This window comes from Crocodylus porosus, unplaced genomic scaffold, assembly GCF_001723895.1.
Source record: "Crocodylus porosus isolate Cpor-Errol unplaced genomic scaffold, CroPor_comp1, whole genome shotgun sequence".
Lineage (NCBI taxonomy): Eukaryota > Metazoa > Chordata > Crocodylia > Crocodylidae > Crocodylus > Crocodylus porosus.
Genome location: NW_017728910.1, coordinates 1,216,449 through 1,232,711, shown reverse-complemented (window position 1 = coordinate 1,232,711; position 16,263 = coordinate 1,216,449). Strand labels below are relative to the sequence as shown.

At 44.5% G+C, this 16,263-nt stretch overlaps 1 protein-coding gene across 3 annotated transcripts in view; it reads right to left on the bottom strand.

Annotated features, from left to right (window-relative positions):
• The window catches only part of MED12L (mediator complex subunit 12 like), a 300,171-nt gene that overhangs the window by 234,039 nt on the left and 49,869 nt on the right, over positions 1–16,263 (bottom strand). For all 3 annotated transcript variants that reach the window (XM_019532585.1, XM_019532586.1, XM_019532587.1), the window contains exons 5-10: positions 14,647–14,816; positions 10,654–10,764; positions 9,866–10,135; positions 4,965–5,114; positions 4,237–4,336; positions 3,259–3,395 (exon numbers count right to left, since the gene is read on the bottom strand). In XM_019532585.1, the coding sequence (XP_019388130.1) occupies positions 3,259–3,395; positions 4,237–4,336; positions 4,965–5,114; positions 9,866–10,135; positions 10,654–10,764; positions 14,647–14,816 (938 nt within the window). The remainder of the gene's footprint in view (positions 1–3,258; positions 3,396–4,236; positions 4,337–4,964; positions 5,115–9,865; positions 10,136–10,653; positions 10,765–14,646; positions 14,817–16,263) is intronic.

Genomic DNA, 16,263 nt, shown 5'->3' with positions numbered 1-16,263 from the left:
GATTTGGGAACCTCGTGAACCAACAGACCTCCTTTAGTTTATGACTTTGTGAAACAATAAAAGTTTTAAATTGAACAGGTCTGAGCCTGTGCTTAATTCAGTCCTATATAATTCAGCATCGAGCTCACACAGTCATAATTTTGCTTTCAGAAGCTTGAGGTACAGTTTCCCAGAAACCCCTAAATCTCTCTCCTTGAAACTTGTCAGGCTTCATGTCCTCAGAAGTGGCTACCATCCCTGCTCTTTTCATCCAAATCTGCCAAAAAATTACAAAGCTATAGGTATTTCAGTGATTCCTCATTATAGTCTATGGCCGAATCTCCGACCCTCTCTGAATCAGCGCTGAATCTTCTAAAGCCAATTCAGCCGAATCAATTCAAGACAGTGATCCAAATCTCCAAATTGAATCACTGTCCTCCAAATCAGCTGAATCCAAAGCCAAATCAAATATTTCCCTATTTGTACAAGCCTATTGGGAACCAGTTCCCAATTCTATTAAGTGTTGTGGCTCTAACATCAGAGATGGGAGTGACCACCCAGCCCAGCATACTTCACAGTGGGCATCAGGGAAAGTGTTTGTGACCATGTCTTGTGAGGGTCAAAGGGTAGGGTTCCCATATCCTGTACTATCACTATAGTAAAATAAATTCTAAATGTATATAAATTTTAGCTTCTGATTTTGGGTTTTTTATCATTGAAAAATCAGAGCTCTCCCTGCCCCCCTTCACTCATCAGAACAGGGGTCCAGGTGCAGTTCTCCCTCCCTCACCTGGCCCCCAACCCCACACTGATTTGTGATGCTGAGCAGCCCTGATATGCCCGTGTCCTGTCCATGCATTGCCCCTCACTTCCAAGCCATAGCTCCACCCCCACCCCAGCCTGCTGTTGCCCCTCACTCCCCACACACAGACTCCTACCCCCACCATCCCTGCCAGAGGGGCCCCCAGCTGCCAGGGCTATGGGGCCAAGGACACAGATCCATACCCCCCTGCCCACTGCAGCAGCTCCCAAACCTTCACTGTCACCCATAGGAGCTTCTGTGGCCCCAGTGGGTAGAGGAACCCAGCTCCCCCTCCCCCATGGATGGCACGGCCGGAGCAGGGCCTGTCAGATGGGGCAGCAGGGGGACAGGGGTGGGATGCTTTCTGCAGAATCAGACTCCCCACTCCTCTGCCCTCCCCTCTGGGGCCTCTGCATCCCAGCACATGGGACCCAGCACAACAGGGCAGAGCAGGGCCAGGTAGGGAGGCTCAGTGCCACCGCCACAAGCCCTCCACTGCCATGGCCAGGTGCCCCCTGCCCACCCAGCAGCAGCGGGTTGGCAGTGTGGGACTGCGCTCTCTGCTGCCACCAGACACGCAGGGGGCATCTCTCCATGGCAGCATGGGTCTCGTGGCTGTTGGCAGTTCCTCACCCAACTTCACCCTGCTCTGCCATGCCAGGTCCCACCCACTGGGCCATGGAGGCCCCACAGGGAGAGCAGCAGGGCATGGAGGCCAGCCTCCCACTGTCCCCCAGTCTACAGCCCTATCCCACTCCTCACCCAGGCCCAGTCGCCGATTTGATTCTGTGACTGCAGAACACATGGCGCCAGACCCCACACGTCACCCAGGCTGAGCAGAAGCGCCAACCCCACCCAAATTCCTTCTCTCCCTCCCTATGGGGGCCTCAATCCCACCCCTCCCCCACCAGACTTACCTGCAGGAGCTGCTCTCCAGGCTGCCTGGCAGCCACGTGTGTATGTATGTGTGTACAAACATATCTGCCTTTCTCCTGCTCCCCTCAGCCCCTTGCAGGCTGGAACTCTGCTAGTCTGCAAGGGGAAACCTACCTTAACCCACATTTTGCTCTTTTAAAGGAGAAAATTTAAGTTTTACCATTGCGAATGGACAACCCAGATCCCTGCTTATAACAGACAGAGGTTTGGCTTTAAGGTACAAACACACCAGCAAACTTACTCCAAGGCACAAGGAAGAGCAGTACTTCACATGAATTGCTTCATAGCAACTGTCCCAATATATGCTTGTCCTGTGTTAAGTGGAAGCCAACAGCTTAGTGCTCAACATAAAAGAGACAAGCTACCATGCCTGGGCTTCCTCTTACAACAGGAAAGATGTTCTGCATGTAAACTGATGGCTCTAGCAAGGCTCCCCTGTTTATACCTTGAATTTCTACTGCCAATGGAATCGGAACTTGTGGTAGAGGTGATATCTTTTATTAGACCAACTAGATTTTTGCAACAACAAAAAAATACTTTAAATTGCAAGCTTTTGGGCACAAGCACCCTTCTTCAGACATAGAAGAAAATATTGTAAAAGTTATCTTAGGTAGAAAAGAAAGTTCATATTTCACAGTAGAGTTAAAGGAGTGGTAAAAATCTCATGTTGGGAACAGTTTGTTTTATGCAGGTTAGGCTCACGGACAAGTTGAAATAGTATGTTTATAGTCTGTTTTTTGCCAATGCAATATTTCAAACAGCATCTCCACACAAAAACTTTTCCCAGATAGAAGCTTAATTTCTGGTTTATAATAAAATTACATAGAATGCTAACTTGTAATCAAGATCCAGTATTTCCATGCAATTGAGTATCAAGATCCAGTAATTCCATGCCCCCACCTTATGTACACACTATAAAATATCAGTTTTTATCTGGAGCTTTTACAGGTTAGCATAAGGTTTACATCATGTAACACCAGATTGTGTTATAGTAGCAAAAACTTATTCCACCCACCAAAATATTATAGAATCATAGAAAAATAGGGTTGGAAGGACCCTCAGGAGGTCATCTAGTCCAACCCCCGACTCAAAGCAGGACCATCCCCAACTACATCATCCTATCCAGGGCTTTGGTCATGCTAGGCCTTAAACACCTCCAAGGATGGCGATTCCATCTCTTCTCTAGGTAGCCCTTTCCAGTGCTTTGCCACCCTCCTAGTGAGAATTTTTTTTCCTAATATCCAACCTAAACCTGTCATTTGCCACCACTAAGAACAGTCTAGCTCCATACTCTTTGGAACCACCCTTCAGGGAGTTGACGGTTGCTATCAAATCCTCCCCTCAGTCTTCTCTTCTGCAGACTAAATAATCCCAGTTCCCTCAGGCTCTCCTCAAAAATCATGTGCCCCAGCCCCCTAACAAATAACAAAATATGAAGTTTTTTATCCAAAAACTTTTATAACATACTTGCAGTGAAAAAAAGAGGACAATCATCAACCCACAACTGCAAAGCAGAAAGAAGGGGAAAAAAAACTAATTACCTCTTGACTATCCTTGTTCTGGTTTGTCCAGAAAATCTTGTGATAAAGAGTTTCCATTGAATTGCTGGAATCTGATCTGTCAAAACAGTGTCGATCCAAAACCTCTAGGGTATGCAAAACTCGGCTGATGGTGACCCCTAGATATGGAAGTTAAAAGACGCAGAAAGAATATTGTTTCGAAAGTGGAAGGTTATCAAGTATAACATTATCTTACAAAAGTGCTAATTTGGGTTGTGGATTTTGTGGTATGAACACTTGTCCTCTATAAACACAAATTAAGAGGACAGTACATTTCAAAAGTGGTGTCTGAAAGGTTGGTCAGTCAATATGAACCTGAGCTAGATTTGAATCAAATTCCTTAGATTCCTTAGTAATTGCTTGACCTGTTACCTTCTCCTTAATTATCTAATCAGATAATAAAACATGGTGTGTCAAATATGTTTTAGAGTAAAAAATGTAACTAAAAAGCAAGCACATTCTATGTCCTAAGAAGTCTATGCACTCCCACATACTCTACGATTAAAACCCTAAGCTTTGCTTGCTCTTGTGCATCATCCTCACAGCCCTTCTTGGAACAGCCTCCAACCTTCCACACAAAAGATCTTCATAAACTCTTTTCAACTGCTGCAAGACGTAAATGATGGGCTTCTTCAGGAGCCCTAAACCATTAAGCCCTGTAATTCAGCAGGGAAGTTATGGAAATGATCCCCCATCAGTGAGTTCTACGAGTTGCATTTCTCCAGTTGGCCATGGTATTTCAAAGCATCTAAGCCTGAAACCTGAATTCCAATAGTCTCTCCACCAAATTCTAAAACTATAGTTACACTACAAGCTCAAACATGAAATGAACGCTGGCTGTTCATTACTTTGTGCCTATATGTCAAATTTGCATCTAGAACTAATTGCAATGAGAAATAATTAAGCCCCCAAAAAAGACCTAGGATCTCAATATTTATTTTGCATTTCAACTTGCTTTACCTGCTGTTGATTCTTGGCACTTGTCAAAAGACCACCGCACCTCCACAGCACGACCTCTTTGTTTTATCTGCTGTTCTACTTCATAAATCTTTGCCCGAACCTGAAAAGATGATTGTTCCTAATTAGCTGGTAGCTGAGAAGTCACAATTCTCATTTCAAGCATGTGTCAGATTTCCTTCGAGGAATAAAGTATCCTACAGTGCACATTAGGGAAACAGTAAGATAAAGTATAGCATGTTCAACTTTTTCTTTTCTTTTCTTTTTTTTTTTTTAATTGCCTCTAACAAAATATCCTCTTCTCCAAATAAATACCTAAAGTTCAATTTAGTGGCACTACACAAATGATAGTTTCAAATCATGAATGTTGCATTATACTGACAAGTGCAATGACTCTCTTTTTATTTGCTTTGTCTTTACATACAATCTCAGTTTAAGATCTTTACATACAATCTCAGTTTAAGATCACTCAGGATCACTACTTTGAAAACATTATCAATTACTTCATTTCAGAGACACAGTGCCTTAAGGTATGTTGAATGGTTTGGACTGACGGTGCAGACCAGTTAGCTGATCATAAATAACAATTCAAAAACTGGCATGTAACTATTCCAAAACCCAAGAGCATAGGTATACATTAACCTGCTAGTTTTAATGAGCATGAGCCACTTCTTTTTTTTAAATGATACCAAGTGGATCTCAGTCATTTAATAGGAAAAGAAAAGGCCTACCTGTTGATTAAAAGCTGAATTTCCACCTGGCATAGGTAAACTAGATGGAGCAACTTGAAGTAAATCCAGAGGAGAGCCTGGATTAATGCTCTTATTTTCATTTGTGAAATAATTCCACACCAAGGCACTTGGGCAACAAAGAGTTACAGTCTGCAAGCAACAATGCAAAGTAGTTAGAAGTATTGTCCTAGGACGTGATAAATGACATGAGTTACAGCTAATACAAACCAAGAGATAGCCTACCAAGCTTCTAGCCCAGAGGTGGGCAAAACATGGCCCACAGATCCCTGTGTTGGGTGCTTGTTCCTTCGGCAGGTAAATGCCAGGAGTGGATTGCAGGTCTGCCCTGGGCCCTGGCCCCACTATATTATCACCCCACAATCATGACCCTGGCCCTACTCACCCATCCTACTCCTGGACACCGCTCCCCACCCACCCACAAGGGTCCTGGGCTGGACTCCATGGATACCCTGCCTCCATGGATACCCTCCAGCACCCCCAGTGATGAGTGCAGGGCGGATAGCCCAGGGCTGGATAGGACCAATGCCTCCCCATTCCAGCCCCCAACACACCACACCAGGCCACAACAGCACTCCTACGCTTCCCCCCAGCCCACAACAGATCACAGAAACATCTTCAGTGGCCCTCCAGTCCACATAATTCCCCACCCCTGTTCTAGCCCAATGACACCAGAAGCGATGGGGAAGGGGAAGAGAGAAAGAGAGAGAGAGAGACCTCTGTTTAAACTTAGCAGTAAGAATTCACTTACTTTTTAAAATGATGTATGAAATTCAATTAAAATGTTATTTTTATTGTTAAAAAATTACGTTGCTTTTAAATAAATATGTCATCAACAGGGAACCTGGTTTTCTCTGATAAAAAAATCCTTAGTATTCAGATTTTTTAAAAAGTGACCCCAAACCCACATTTCTCCATGATTAAAACGAAACACCACCAACATATATGTCTAGATCATTTTAATCATTTTCATTTTAATCATGGAGAAATGGATTTGGGGTCACTTTTTTAGCGCAAAAATTAGGGATTTTTTTTTTAAATCAGAGAAAACCAGGATCCCTGATGATCAATTTACTTTACTACTGCTTTCACTCTACTAAAAAACAATACCACTAAGGGTTAATTGCAATCAGACACAGTCTAATAAACATGAATAAATTTTAGCAAAATGTGTCATTTGGGCCAAGTACAGACATTACACTTTTACCAGTCTAAGTAATCGGAAGCCAATCCAAACCCATAACAGAACAGAAGTTCCATGCACATAGGCTGGTCTAAAAATGGCAGAACCCAGTCTAAATTAGACCTGGATTGATGTGCACTCAGACTTAATCAACTTAGATTAGACCAGTGCATTAAACTTCAGTACCAATTCCCCTATCAATTCGAGTAAGGCTGCTAACTGCCAGCATCCCAGGCTCCTTTGCACCCCCTGCTGCCCACCCTGCCCTTGCAGGGAGGTACACTTGCACTCACCCACCCTTGGCTGCTCCAGCCAAGGGCACAGCTGGCCCTGCCGCCCGCCCCCTCGGTTCTCCCAGACCCAAGCCAACACAGCCCCTCTCCCCAGCTCTATCTCCTGCCTCCTCAGCTACAGCCAGCCAGTGGGGGACAGTAGAAATGGAGGCTTCTGCCACAGAGCCAGCCCTGGGTCTCCCAGACCTGAGCCAGCACAGCCCCTCTCCCCAGCCCTGCCTCTTGTCAGCTGTAGTCAGGAGCTGGGAGATGACAGAGGCTTGTCACACAGACCTGGCAGGCAATCAGGGTGGCCCAGCCTCTTGGCTGTATTCAGCATTCAGCCTGGGGAGCCTGTGGGGAAGCAGGTGGGACTGCCCCCTACCTGCTGGCCCCTACTACCCAAAGGGTAAATGTGTGTTCTGTTCACTCCCAAACTAACCTACGTTGCTTACAGAACCCACTTTGATTAATTCCACCTCAGGCTTTTTGAATGTCTGTACATAGCCTCAGGATGCAGCTACAAAGAGAAGTACATATGAAATATTAAAATTAAGACATTAATTAAAATACATTCTCCAATCAAGATTTTAACACAAACAATCCAGTGAAATGGACTAAGAGTGTTGTTTCTTTTGACATTCAAACTACTTAAGGATCCTGGATTGACAAGCCTGGAGACTGTGGCATCTAGTGCTATACAAAGGTCAACTAGAGGTTGAAATCCTCATCCCATTAGAACTAACTAAAGTTCTGCCACTGACTTGGGGCAAAGATTTCACCTACTCTTCACTTTATTACCTACTGCCCATCACACCTAGGTTTAAACACCTTCACTAGGACCGAAATCTATCCTGTTAATTTTGAGCTCACCCGTCCATTTCCTTTTCCCCCTTTCTTTAGAAAGCATGTTGAAGCTGGGGGGGCAGGGAGTAGTAGATATGCTGGAGGGTAGGTCTTGGATTCAGAGACACCTTGACAAATTGGAGGACTGGACCAAAAGAAATCTCAGGAAGTTTAATAAGAACAAGTGCAAAGTCCTGCACTCAGGACGGAACAATTCCGTGCACTGATACAGACTGGGGACCAACTGGCTAAGCAGCAGCTCTGCAAAGAAGGACCTGGGGCTTACAGTGAACAGGAAACAGAATATCAGCCAGCAGTGTGCCCTTGTTGCAGAGAAGGCTAACGGCATACTGGGCTGCATCAGTAGAAGCATTGCCAGCAGATTCAGGGAAGGAACAATTCCCCCTCCATTCAGCACTGGTGAGGCCACATAAGGAGTACTATGTCCAGTTTTGGGCACCCCACTACAGGTTTCCCTTAATTTATGCGGGTTCCATATATGTTATGCGATCACCCTCTTTCTACCCAAAATTCCTTATAAGCAAGGTAAATTCACTCTTATGCAATCAGGGCTCTGCTTCTCCCCACTCACCTCAGCCCCTGAGCAAGGTAAATTCACTCTTATGCAATCAGGGCTCTGCTTCTCCCCACTCACCTCAGCCCCTGGGCTGCACCGTGCCATGGTGCAGGCAGGTGGCGTCAGCTGCTTCCGGGTCTGCTGCAGCAGCTGGGGTGACTGGGGAGAAGCGGAGGCCTGGGAGGTTCGGGGCACGGTGCAGCCCAGCCGCTACAGGCAGCCTGTGTCGGCTGCTCCTGCAGGGACTTGGGTCAGCAGGGAGAAGAGCCCCGGGCTGCAGCAGGCCACAAGATGGCAAGAACTGCAAGTGGATGTAGGGCACAGGGGTATGGGATGGCGGGGGCACGGCTCTTACTGCCACGTATCCCCCAAGACGGCTACAGGCTGGGCTCTCTCTGGGGGGCATATGCCCCTGGATCTGCATGTAGGACAACAACAGGCTGCTACTGCAAACTGGGGCCAGCAACACGACCAGGCTGGTGGTGGGGGAGCTACGGCGAATTTTAGGGTAGTAGCAACCCCCTCCCAGCCCTGCTGCTGCCATCCACCTGGAGCCGGCCCCAGCCTTGCTTGCAGAAATGAGGTGGTGGCACTAGAAGGGGGGCTGCTGCCAACCCCAAATTTGCCATAGCCCCCCCCAACCTGCTCACCGAGTGCCAGGGCAAGCTGGTGGTGCTGCCGGCCCCAGCCTGCAGTGGCAGCCTACTGCTGTCCTGTGCAGGGATCCAGGAGCCTGAGCCCACCCAGGAAGAGGCCGGCACAGCCCCCGAGCCCACAGCCCTCTCAGAAGGCGTGTAGCACCAAGAGCCACAGCCCCCCCACGCCACACCCGCTCACAGCTCCTGCTGCTTTGCTGCAAGCCAGTGGGCTGCACTGAACCCCTCCTCTTGCCCCTTCCCTAGTTCCAGCCTTACTCCCTCCCTCACCGCAGTGGAAATATATCCCTATCTGTTCTATTGCAAACTGGGTTCACTTTATGTGAAGTCGATTTATGTGCCATTCTCCGGGAGCACATGTATTGCATAAATCGAGGGAAACCTATATAGAAAAGATGTGGACAAATTGGAGCTAGTCCAGCAAAGAGCAATGAAAATGGTTAGGGGGCAGGGGCATATGACTTCTGAGGAGAGGCTGCAGGAACTGGGCTTATTTAGTCTGGAGAAGAGAAGACTACAGGGGGATTTAATAGCAGCTTTCAACTACCTGAAGGGTGACTGCAAAGAGGATGGATCTGGACTGCTCTCAGTGGTGCCAGATGGCAGAACAAGAAGCAATGGTCTCAAAGTGCAGCAAGGGAAGTTTAAGTTAAATACTGCAGTGGAGGGAACCTCTCCCCTAAGGAGTATAGTAAAACACTGAAACAGGCTACCCTAAGAGGTTGTGGAATGCCCACCCTTCAAGGTTTTTAAGATCCAGGTAGACAAAGCCTGGATGATATAGCTGTGGATGGTCGTACTCTGAGCAGGGGGTTGGATATCCAGGGGTCAAAAAATCAGCACAAAACAAAAAGCTGAGTGGCACATGGGAGGGCAGCATGCACCACTCAAAACCAGAGCCTAGCCAGATAGAGCAACACACCGGCTGCCAGGCAGTCTGCAAGTGGCAGCATCACTACTGCTGGAGCCCTGGAAGGCCCCCCCCCAGGACTTCAGGTCAGGCTGCTGGGGCCAGCACAGTGTTAGCTCCAGCTTCCCCTATCCTGCCCAAGGTAACCTGCTGTACGCCAGCAGGCACATGGCACAGGTGTTCCCGCACCACTGCTAGTTGTCCCCAGGGAACCAAATGTCCATACTCATGTGGACACAGCCATAATCTGTAGAATACCTCTGAAGTCTTTCTTAAGGTTGATTTAATCCTTCAATCAAACAGATTTCAAATTGTGTCCTGGTTCAGGAGTCTTTATCTCATTTAGCAGACCCAAAAACCAGCCAGTGTCCAAATGCTCTGCAAACATAATTAATTAATCTAACTTTGAAAACAAAGAGCATTGAAAACATTTACCTACCTGCAGCATACAACTAAGCCCATAAACTAGTGGACGATGTTGTGAGCAGGAAAAGAAATCTGAACAGGCTAGCTGTACTGGGCTCACCATAGGACCAGGTGTAGTAGGACTTGGAGCTGCTAAAGGAGGATTATTTGATCCAATAATCATGTGAGGTGAGTGTGCAGCTACCAAGTTAGGACTGTCACTCAGCAATAAAGATAGACGTCTGGCACAAAAATAAGCAAGGCGACGGGACAGGTAAGCTGACTGAACAAACTCTTCTGAATACTGAAACAGAAATAGCATAGTTATTAGTAAGCAGAAATGTTTTTCTGATAGTTCCTACCAATATTATTCTGATCTTTTGAGATACAGAGGCTAAAAAGGGACACCTAGCATACTAAAAGTGATCCGTGTTTTCTGATTGTGAGTTCTAGTACAGTGCTGGCTCTTTGAAAACTCATTTGCCTGTGCAAAAAAGTTTTTTAAACTTTATTTTTGTTTTAAAAACAAAAAATATTTTATATTAAATTTTAGGATAGGAGTTCTTACAGTCCTAATGTCCAAGCATCTGGACAAACAAAAAATTGTAGCATTTCAAAAGCAATCTATATACACACACACACACACACACACACACACACAACATATGTATATATAAGCAATAAAGTATTTAGTTAATTAGAGTTTTAAAAATATACTGAAAAGTACAAGCTAAATGTAAATGTTATCTGAGAAATTTTAATCATGAGTAAGGCATCTTTTATTTTTAAAGCAACCATATAGCTTTAAAACATGTATTGTACCTGTAGCATTAGTGGTAACAATAGTTTAAGAAGGTCATCATCGGTGGGTCTGATTTTTTCCAACACATCTAGTATCCATGTCAAATACTCATGTCTTTCAAGCATTCCTTCCTTAAAGAAATTTTTTTTTAAATTGAATCAATTATTAAATTGCAAGCAGCAGACAAAAAATCTTGTACTTTTATTTGCAATGTTACTGTATCATACCACAAAGTTTGATTCCCCAGGACACAATAAACAAAGCTGATGTGGAGAAAGACCCTACATCCCTCAAAAAAAAATTCAATGTCTGTAACCTAGAAAGAAAAAATGGGCAATAAATCAACAGCTACTCAAAGATCCTGGCAGATGCAGGAACCAGCACAAGTTGCAATGAAGAGTGGTCCACACACAGCTCAGATTCACCAAACTAAGAAACACTTGATAAACTTTCTCCCAGTGTCAACCCTACCCCAGCAATTGGCTCCAAAGGCTAAATACAGACAGTCAAAAAATCAGAGGCTGAATCAATTCAGTCTTTGCAGGTTAGTCTAATATGCATAGATTGAATGGAGAAGCAACTGAATGGACATTCACTTTCGACTCTGGAAATGCAGCCATGTGCCTGCAGTGGCCCAGGCCAGAAGCCAAGTGGGTGCTAAAGCATGCCGCCCTGTTCAGCTAGAACAGACAGCTCGAGTCAAAGCTAGCCCTCCCACACTGAGAGGGCTGGTTTGCGGGAGATGTGCAAAGCATCCTGGGATACTCAGGGACTGAGTTAACTTGAAACTGGAAACACTGGGACAGAAATTCAATAAACCAATTTAACCTAAATCAGTTACGTCTAATATTATATCCATCCAAGTGTATCTTAAACCAGTTTCAGTCATTTTGAAAGTGGTTTATGTACACTGAACTTCTGTTGTTACAGATCTGAATTGATTTCCAATTGCTGATACCAGTTTGTGGGTAACTTTTTTCCCTAGCCAAAGAGACTACATTAGCCTCAAAAAAGCTGTTTTACTGTAGCTACATAGCATCAACACCCAAGCCAGCTCATTTACACTTCATTCAGTTATCTCCCTTCAAGACCTTCAGCCTTGCAAGACGCAAGCATTCTCTTTGCATAACCTGTCTCCACTCCTTGGTTTTCTCTCACCAGAACTCATCTGTTATTGTTAACAATCAGAGACAAGAAATGATAGAAAGACTACCTAAGGACTAGCCACGGACAAACATATACGTTGGACCTTAGTGAGGCAGAGGGCTCACTTTGGGCGAGGCTGAACATTAAAAAGGAAACAGCCGAAAGTGTATTTTGTTTGGAGTACAAACTGTATTGAGTAGAGGGGTGCTCCATCTTCAACCCCATCAGGGACTGATGGGCTCACATAGCTGTGCAAGTAGGAAATTTAAAAAAAAAAAAAACATTCCTGCATGCATGACCTAGCTTCACTTCCTTAGCGACTGCATATTTGTTAAAACATCTGCAATGTAGACCATCCACAATGTAATCAAATCACACTACTTTAAACTTTATGCAAGTCAAAATTATTTCACTTGGATAACCATTATTCATTTGCATACATCTTAAAGTAAATATGTTCCTTACAGATGTGCTGTCCATATTACTTGCACATGTATGTGTGCACACATTCCACTGTTGGTGTACATGCTTTCAATGAATTTGACCTGCCCATGTGGGCAAAAAACTACACTATTTATATCCTCTAATCTCTACCCAAGATCTTAAAGAGCACTGCAACCCTAATTGCCTCTCCCTGTCTTTGACAAATTAGAATCCAAATGTTAGGCCAGGTACACACATTACACAAACCAGTATATAAGTGATCGGAAACCAATCTATACCTATAAACAGAACAGAAGTTCAGGGCACAGACTGGTTTAAAAACAGTGCACCCAGGTCTAAGACAGACCTGGATCAATATGGCATCAGACCTAAACAGTTTAGGTTACAGCGGTGCATCAAACTTCTGTACCAGATCCCATATCAATTCATGTTAGGTCACTGTCCACCAGCATCCCAGGCTTCTTCACAGGCCCCCAACAGCCTCGCTCACAGGGAGCCACACTGAAGCTCCGTCACACTTAGCTGCTCCAGCTGAGCATGCAGCAGGCTCTGCCTCAGGGCTGTTAGAGAGTTGAGCTAACACCAAATCTCTTCCCAGCCCCACGTCCTGCATCCAGCCAGCTCTTAGCTGCAAGCAGGCAGGGGGAAGCAGGACTGACGCTTCTGTTTCACAGGCCTGGCACCAGTCACTGAGCTGGGGGCCACGGGGGGCCTCCCAAGGCGCTCCCTGGCAGACCCGGAAGTGAAGCGAAAGTGCTTCTGGTCTGTTGCCAAGCACACTGGGGAGCTCCCCATGCTCCTGTGGGATGTTCCATCTGCCACCACATCACAGTGTTCACAAGCAACACCTGATACCTCAAGGTATGTAGAAAAAACATTTAAAACTCTGTGTCTGAATCGCCAAATCTTTCCAAATCGATTCAGAGAGATTAAAGGGTCCTCTGATTCGATTCGAATTTGGAGATTCGGCCACCAAATCGGGCCAAAACTCTGCTGAACTGAATCAGGGACCGAAGCTTTGCACAGCCCTACTAGCTCAACTCTGACTGCCAGATCTGGGTCCATGCAAGAGAAGCCTCAGGCACCCTCTCTACCCCTCCCTGCAGCTGACAGCAGGGGGCTGAACGTGTGTGTCCAGCAGTCAATCGGGGGTGCCCCACTGCCCAGCTGCACTCATCTGCCCTTAGCAGTCTCCAGCACACTAGAAAGTGTGCAGGAGTGCCCCCAACCTGCTGGCCTTGGCCAGTGCAGACATCCTTCATGCCTGCCCCCAACCAAAGGGAGAACTTGCGTTCTGTTCACTTCCAAACTAACCTAGACTGCCTAGAGAAACCCACATAAGTTAGTTCAAATCTGCCTCGGGCTTTTTGAATGTGTGTACCTAGCCTTACTGAATTCAGACTCCATTGTAGTGAGGAAGATGAGCAGCTCATAGAATACAAACAGACAGCCTAATGTAGCAACCTCAAGTATTAGAACCTTCATCCAAGAAAGAGATACTTCTTGTACCGGGCAAACTGTGCACAGTCACTCTACATTGCATCAAACTGTATTCTGAATTAGCCAAACAAAAAACAACTGAAAAATCTGAAAGAAATTACCTGCCCTCTCACCTCTCTGCATAAGCTACAACTGTTGGCATGAGGTGGGGAGGAGGGCAACAGAGAGAGTACATTATCAGTTTGTGCATTATTTCTAGCAAACAGATCATTAGAATAGCTACATTCTGAATCTTGGCTTTGCCTTTCATTCTGGCTTTGAGGGAAATGCAGGCATATGCATAACATTATCTGGAAGAAGCTACACCTACTGGGGAGAGGGGGCATGGTGTCAAGAACACCTCCTCACCTGTTTTTCATATGAAGTCATACACAGAAGCAGTAATGACAAGGTCGCTATCTTATCATCCTTTCTGACCAAAGTTATTGCTGCCAGAAAAGCGGTTTTGATGGAAGGATGAGGCACGTAAGACAGTTTGTGGCTCTAAAGGTTGAGCCATTGACCCTGCCAATACAATACTTGAGTTCAATTCTATACAGGTTTACATGCCACACTTGTCACCATAGAAACAAAGTACCATCATGGGTTTTGTTTTTTCACCTGCTTCCTAGATGGGAGACAGTAGCACGGTGTGTTGTTTAAGTTTGGGGTGTTTGTGTTCTTAGGCATATCACAAGCTTTAATTCTGCTTATACTGAAGTTCATTTTAGTTCAACACTGAAAAACCCTGAAATAGTTTCATACTCATATAAAAAGGTTTTTGTCAAGCAAAATTTTAACATAATTTAAACAACTTGCAAGTTTTTAGTTGTGAGTTATAAATAAATGGACAAAAGTGACTATTTTCAAATGCATTTTAAAATTGGATCCCTAGCACAGTCTCCCCCAAAAAAAAAAAAATCTAATTTCTGAGGAAAAGTTACCTGGAACATATAAAATGCCAATTTTTCATTATATTCCCACTGCTTCAGTGCTTGTTCCACCTCTTGAGGCACAGCTACAGAGCTGTTGCCTTGGTTTGTAGTCACATGATAAAATTCTGCAATCTTTGCCAGCTGCTCTCGAAGGAACCGGGTTAGGATTTGAGTCCATTCTATGAAATAAGTTCACAGTTAAAATTGGAAAACATTAAATTCCTTCTTAGGAGACAGCACTTAATTCTTCATAGCAAAAACTACAACTTTTTATTACCTTCCTAATTGGAACACTTTTCAAAACATTAAGCAGCAACTATAAAAATGCAGCACCTATTCTGAATAAACAGGTTTTGTGCATGCTTCTCCTGTGCATTGTTCTTGAAGTGTACACACCATGAAGTGTGTTACTAGGGTGTTAATTTAATGAATGTCTCCACCTGGAAAGATACAAAACACATGCTATGCCTGTAGGGCATCCCCTGTCTGCTCTACCAGGACTCAATATCCAACTACAAAGCAGCCTTGAAGAGAAACATAAAAATACTTTCCAATTATTTACTTCTATCTGGAGACTTATTTCTCCCCCAAAAATAACAAAAATAAAACTAAACTGTTTTTTTACATACATGAGAGAAACTGAAAATAAAATTGTTTTTCCTGTGTTCTCTTGAAATTCATGTAGAACTCCTCCAATTTTAATTCTTCTCCAAAATCCAACCATCTCCAAGTAGTTTATTAGGTCAATAAACTGGCCAATGCAGCATGAAGCTTCACAAATAAGATCAGGAATAAAGATGAGAGAATCCCATATTTGAATCATTTTGTAGTGTTTATCAGTACTGCCTCAGCCTAATCCAGCCAGTAATTCCACAGTGCAGGGTACTAAAGAAGAGTTTGGGGAAAATTAATCTAAACCAATTTATAAAAAAAGGGCAATGGCAGAAATCCACTTGGTATGCTCACCTTTGACAACCCTGAAGCACAGCAAAAAGTTAACTTCAATCCATTCTGCACCTAAAAGAATTAGCCATACACTGGCTATGGCAACTGTCAGCGCTGCCACCAAAACCCTCATATTGGTTTGAAAGGCCTTTCTTCAACACCTTAAATCAGAATTAAACAAGTTACCAAGTCCTTGCAGCACAGGATAAAATGAGACTGTACATTACTTCAACACACAACCACTTCAGAACCACGACATCTCAGTACAACCACTTGGGAACCAAAGGTCTTCCATGCACAGGTTCCACCTTGCATAGAGTCAAGATCACCCCCAAGATAACCTTAGATTGATGAAAAGCAGCGAGGCCATCTCATAACTAAACAATTATCTCCTCATTTCTCAAGCCCTCAGATTCTGGGTCAATAGATAAACACTAGTCCAGGACTTCTGTGAAGAACATCAGGACCACATAAAGACATGTCCTCCGTCCTTAGCTATTCCATTGCTGGGTGGATGCTGACTCCTACTATGCAAGGTGTTCAGAATGTCAGAAAACACTACACTAAACCAGCAGTCTGCCACTGGATAAAATGTCTTTATCATGCTAAAAATAGCCACATCTACACCTGAATGTACTTATGAGTGTCACATGATAATTCCTGCATAAAGCCCATGTACTG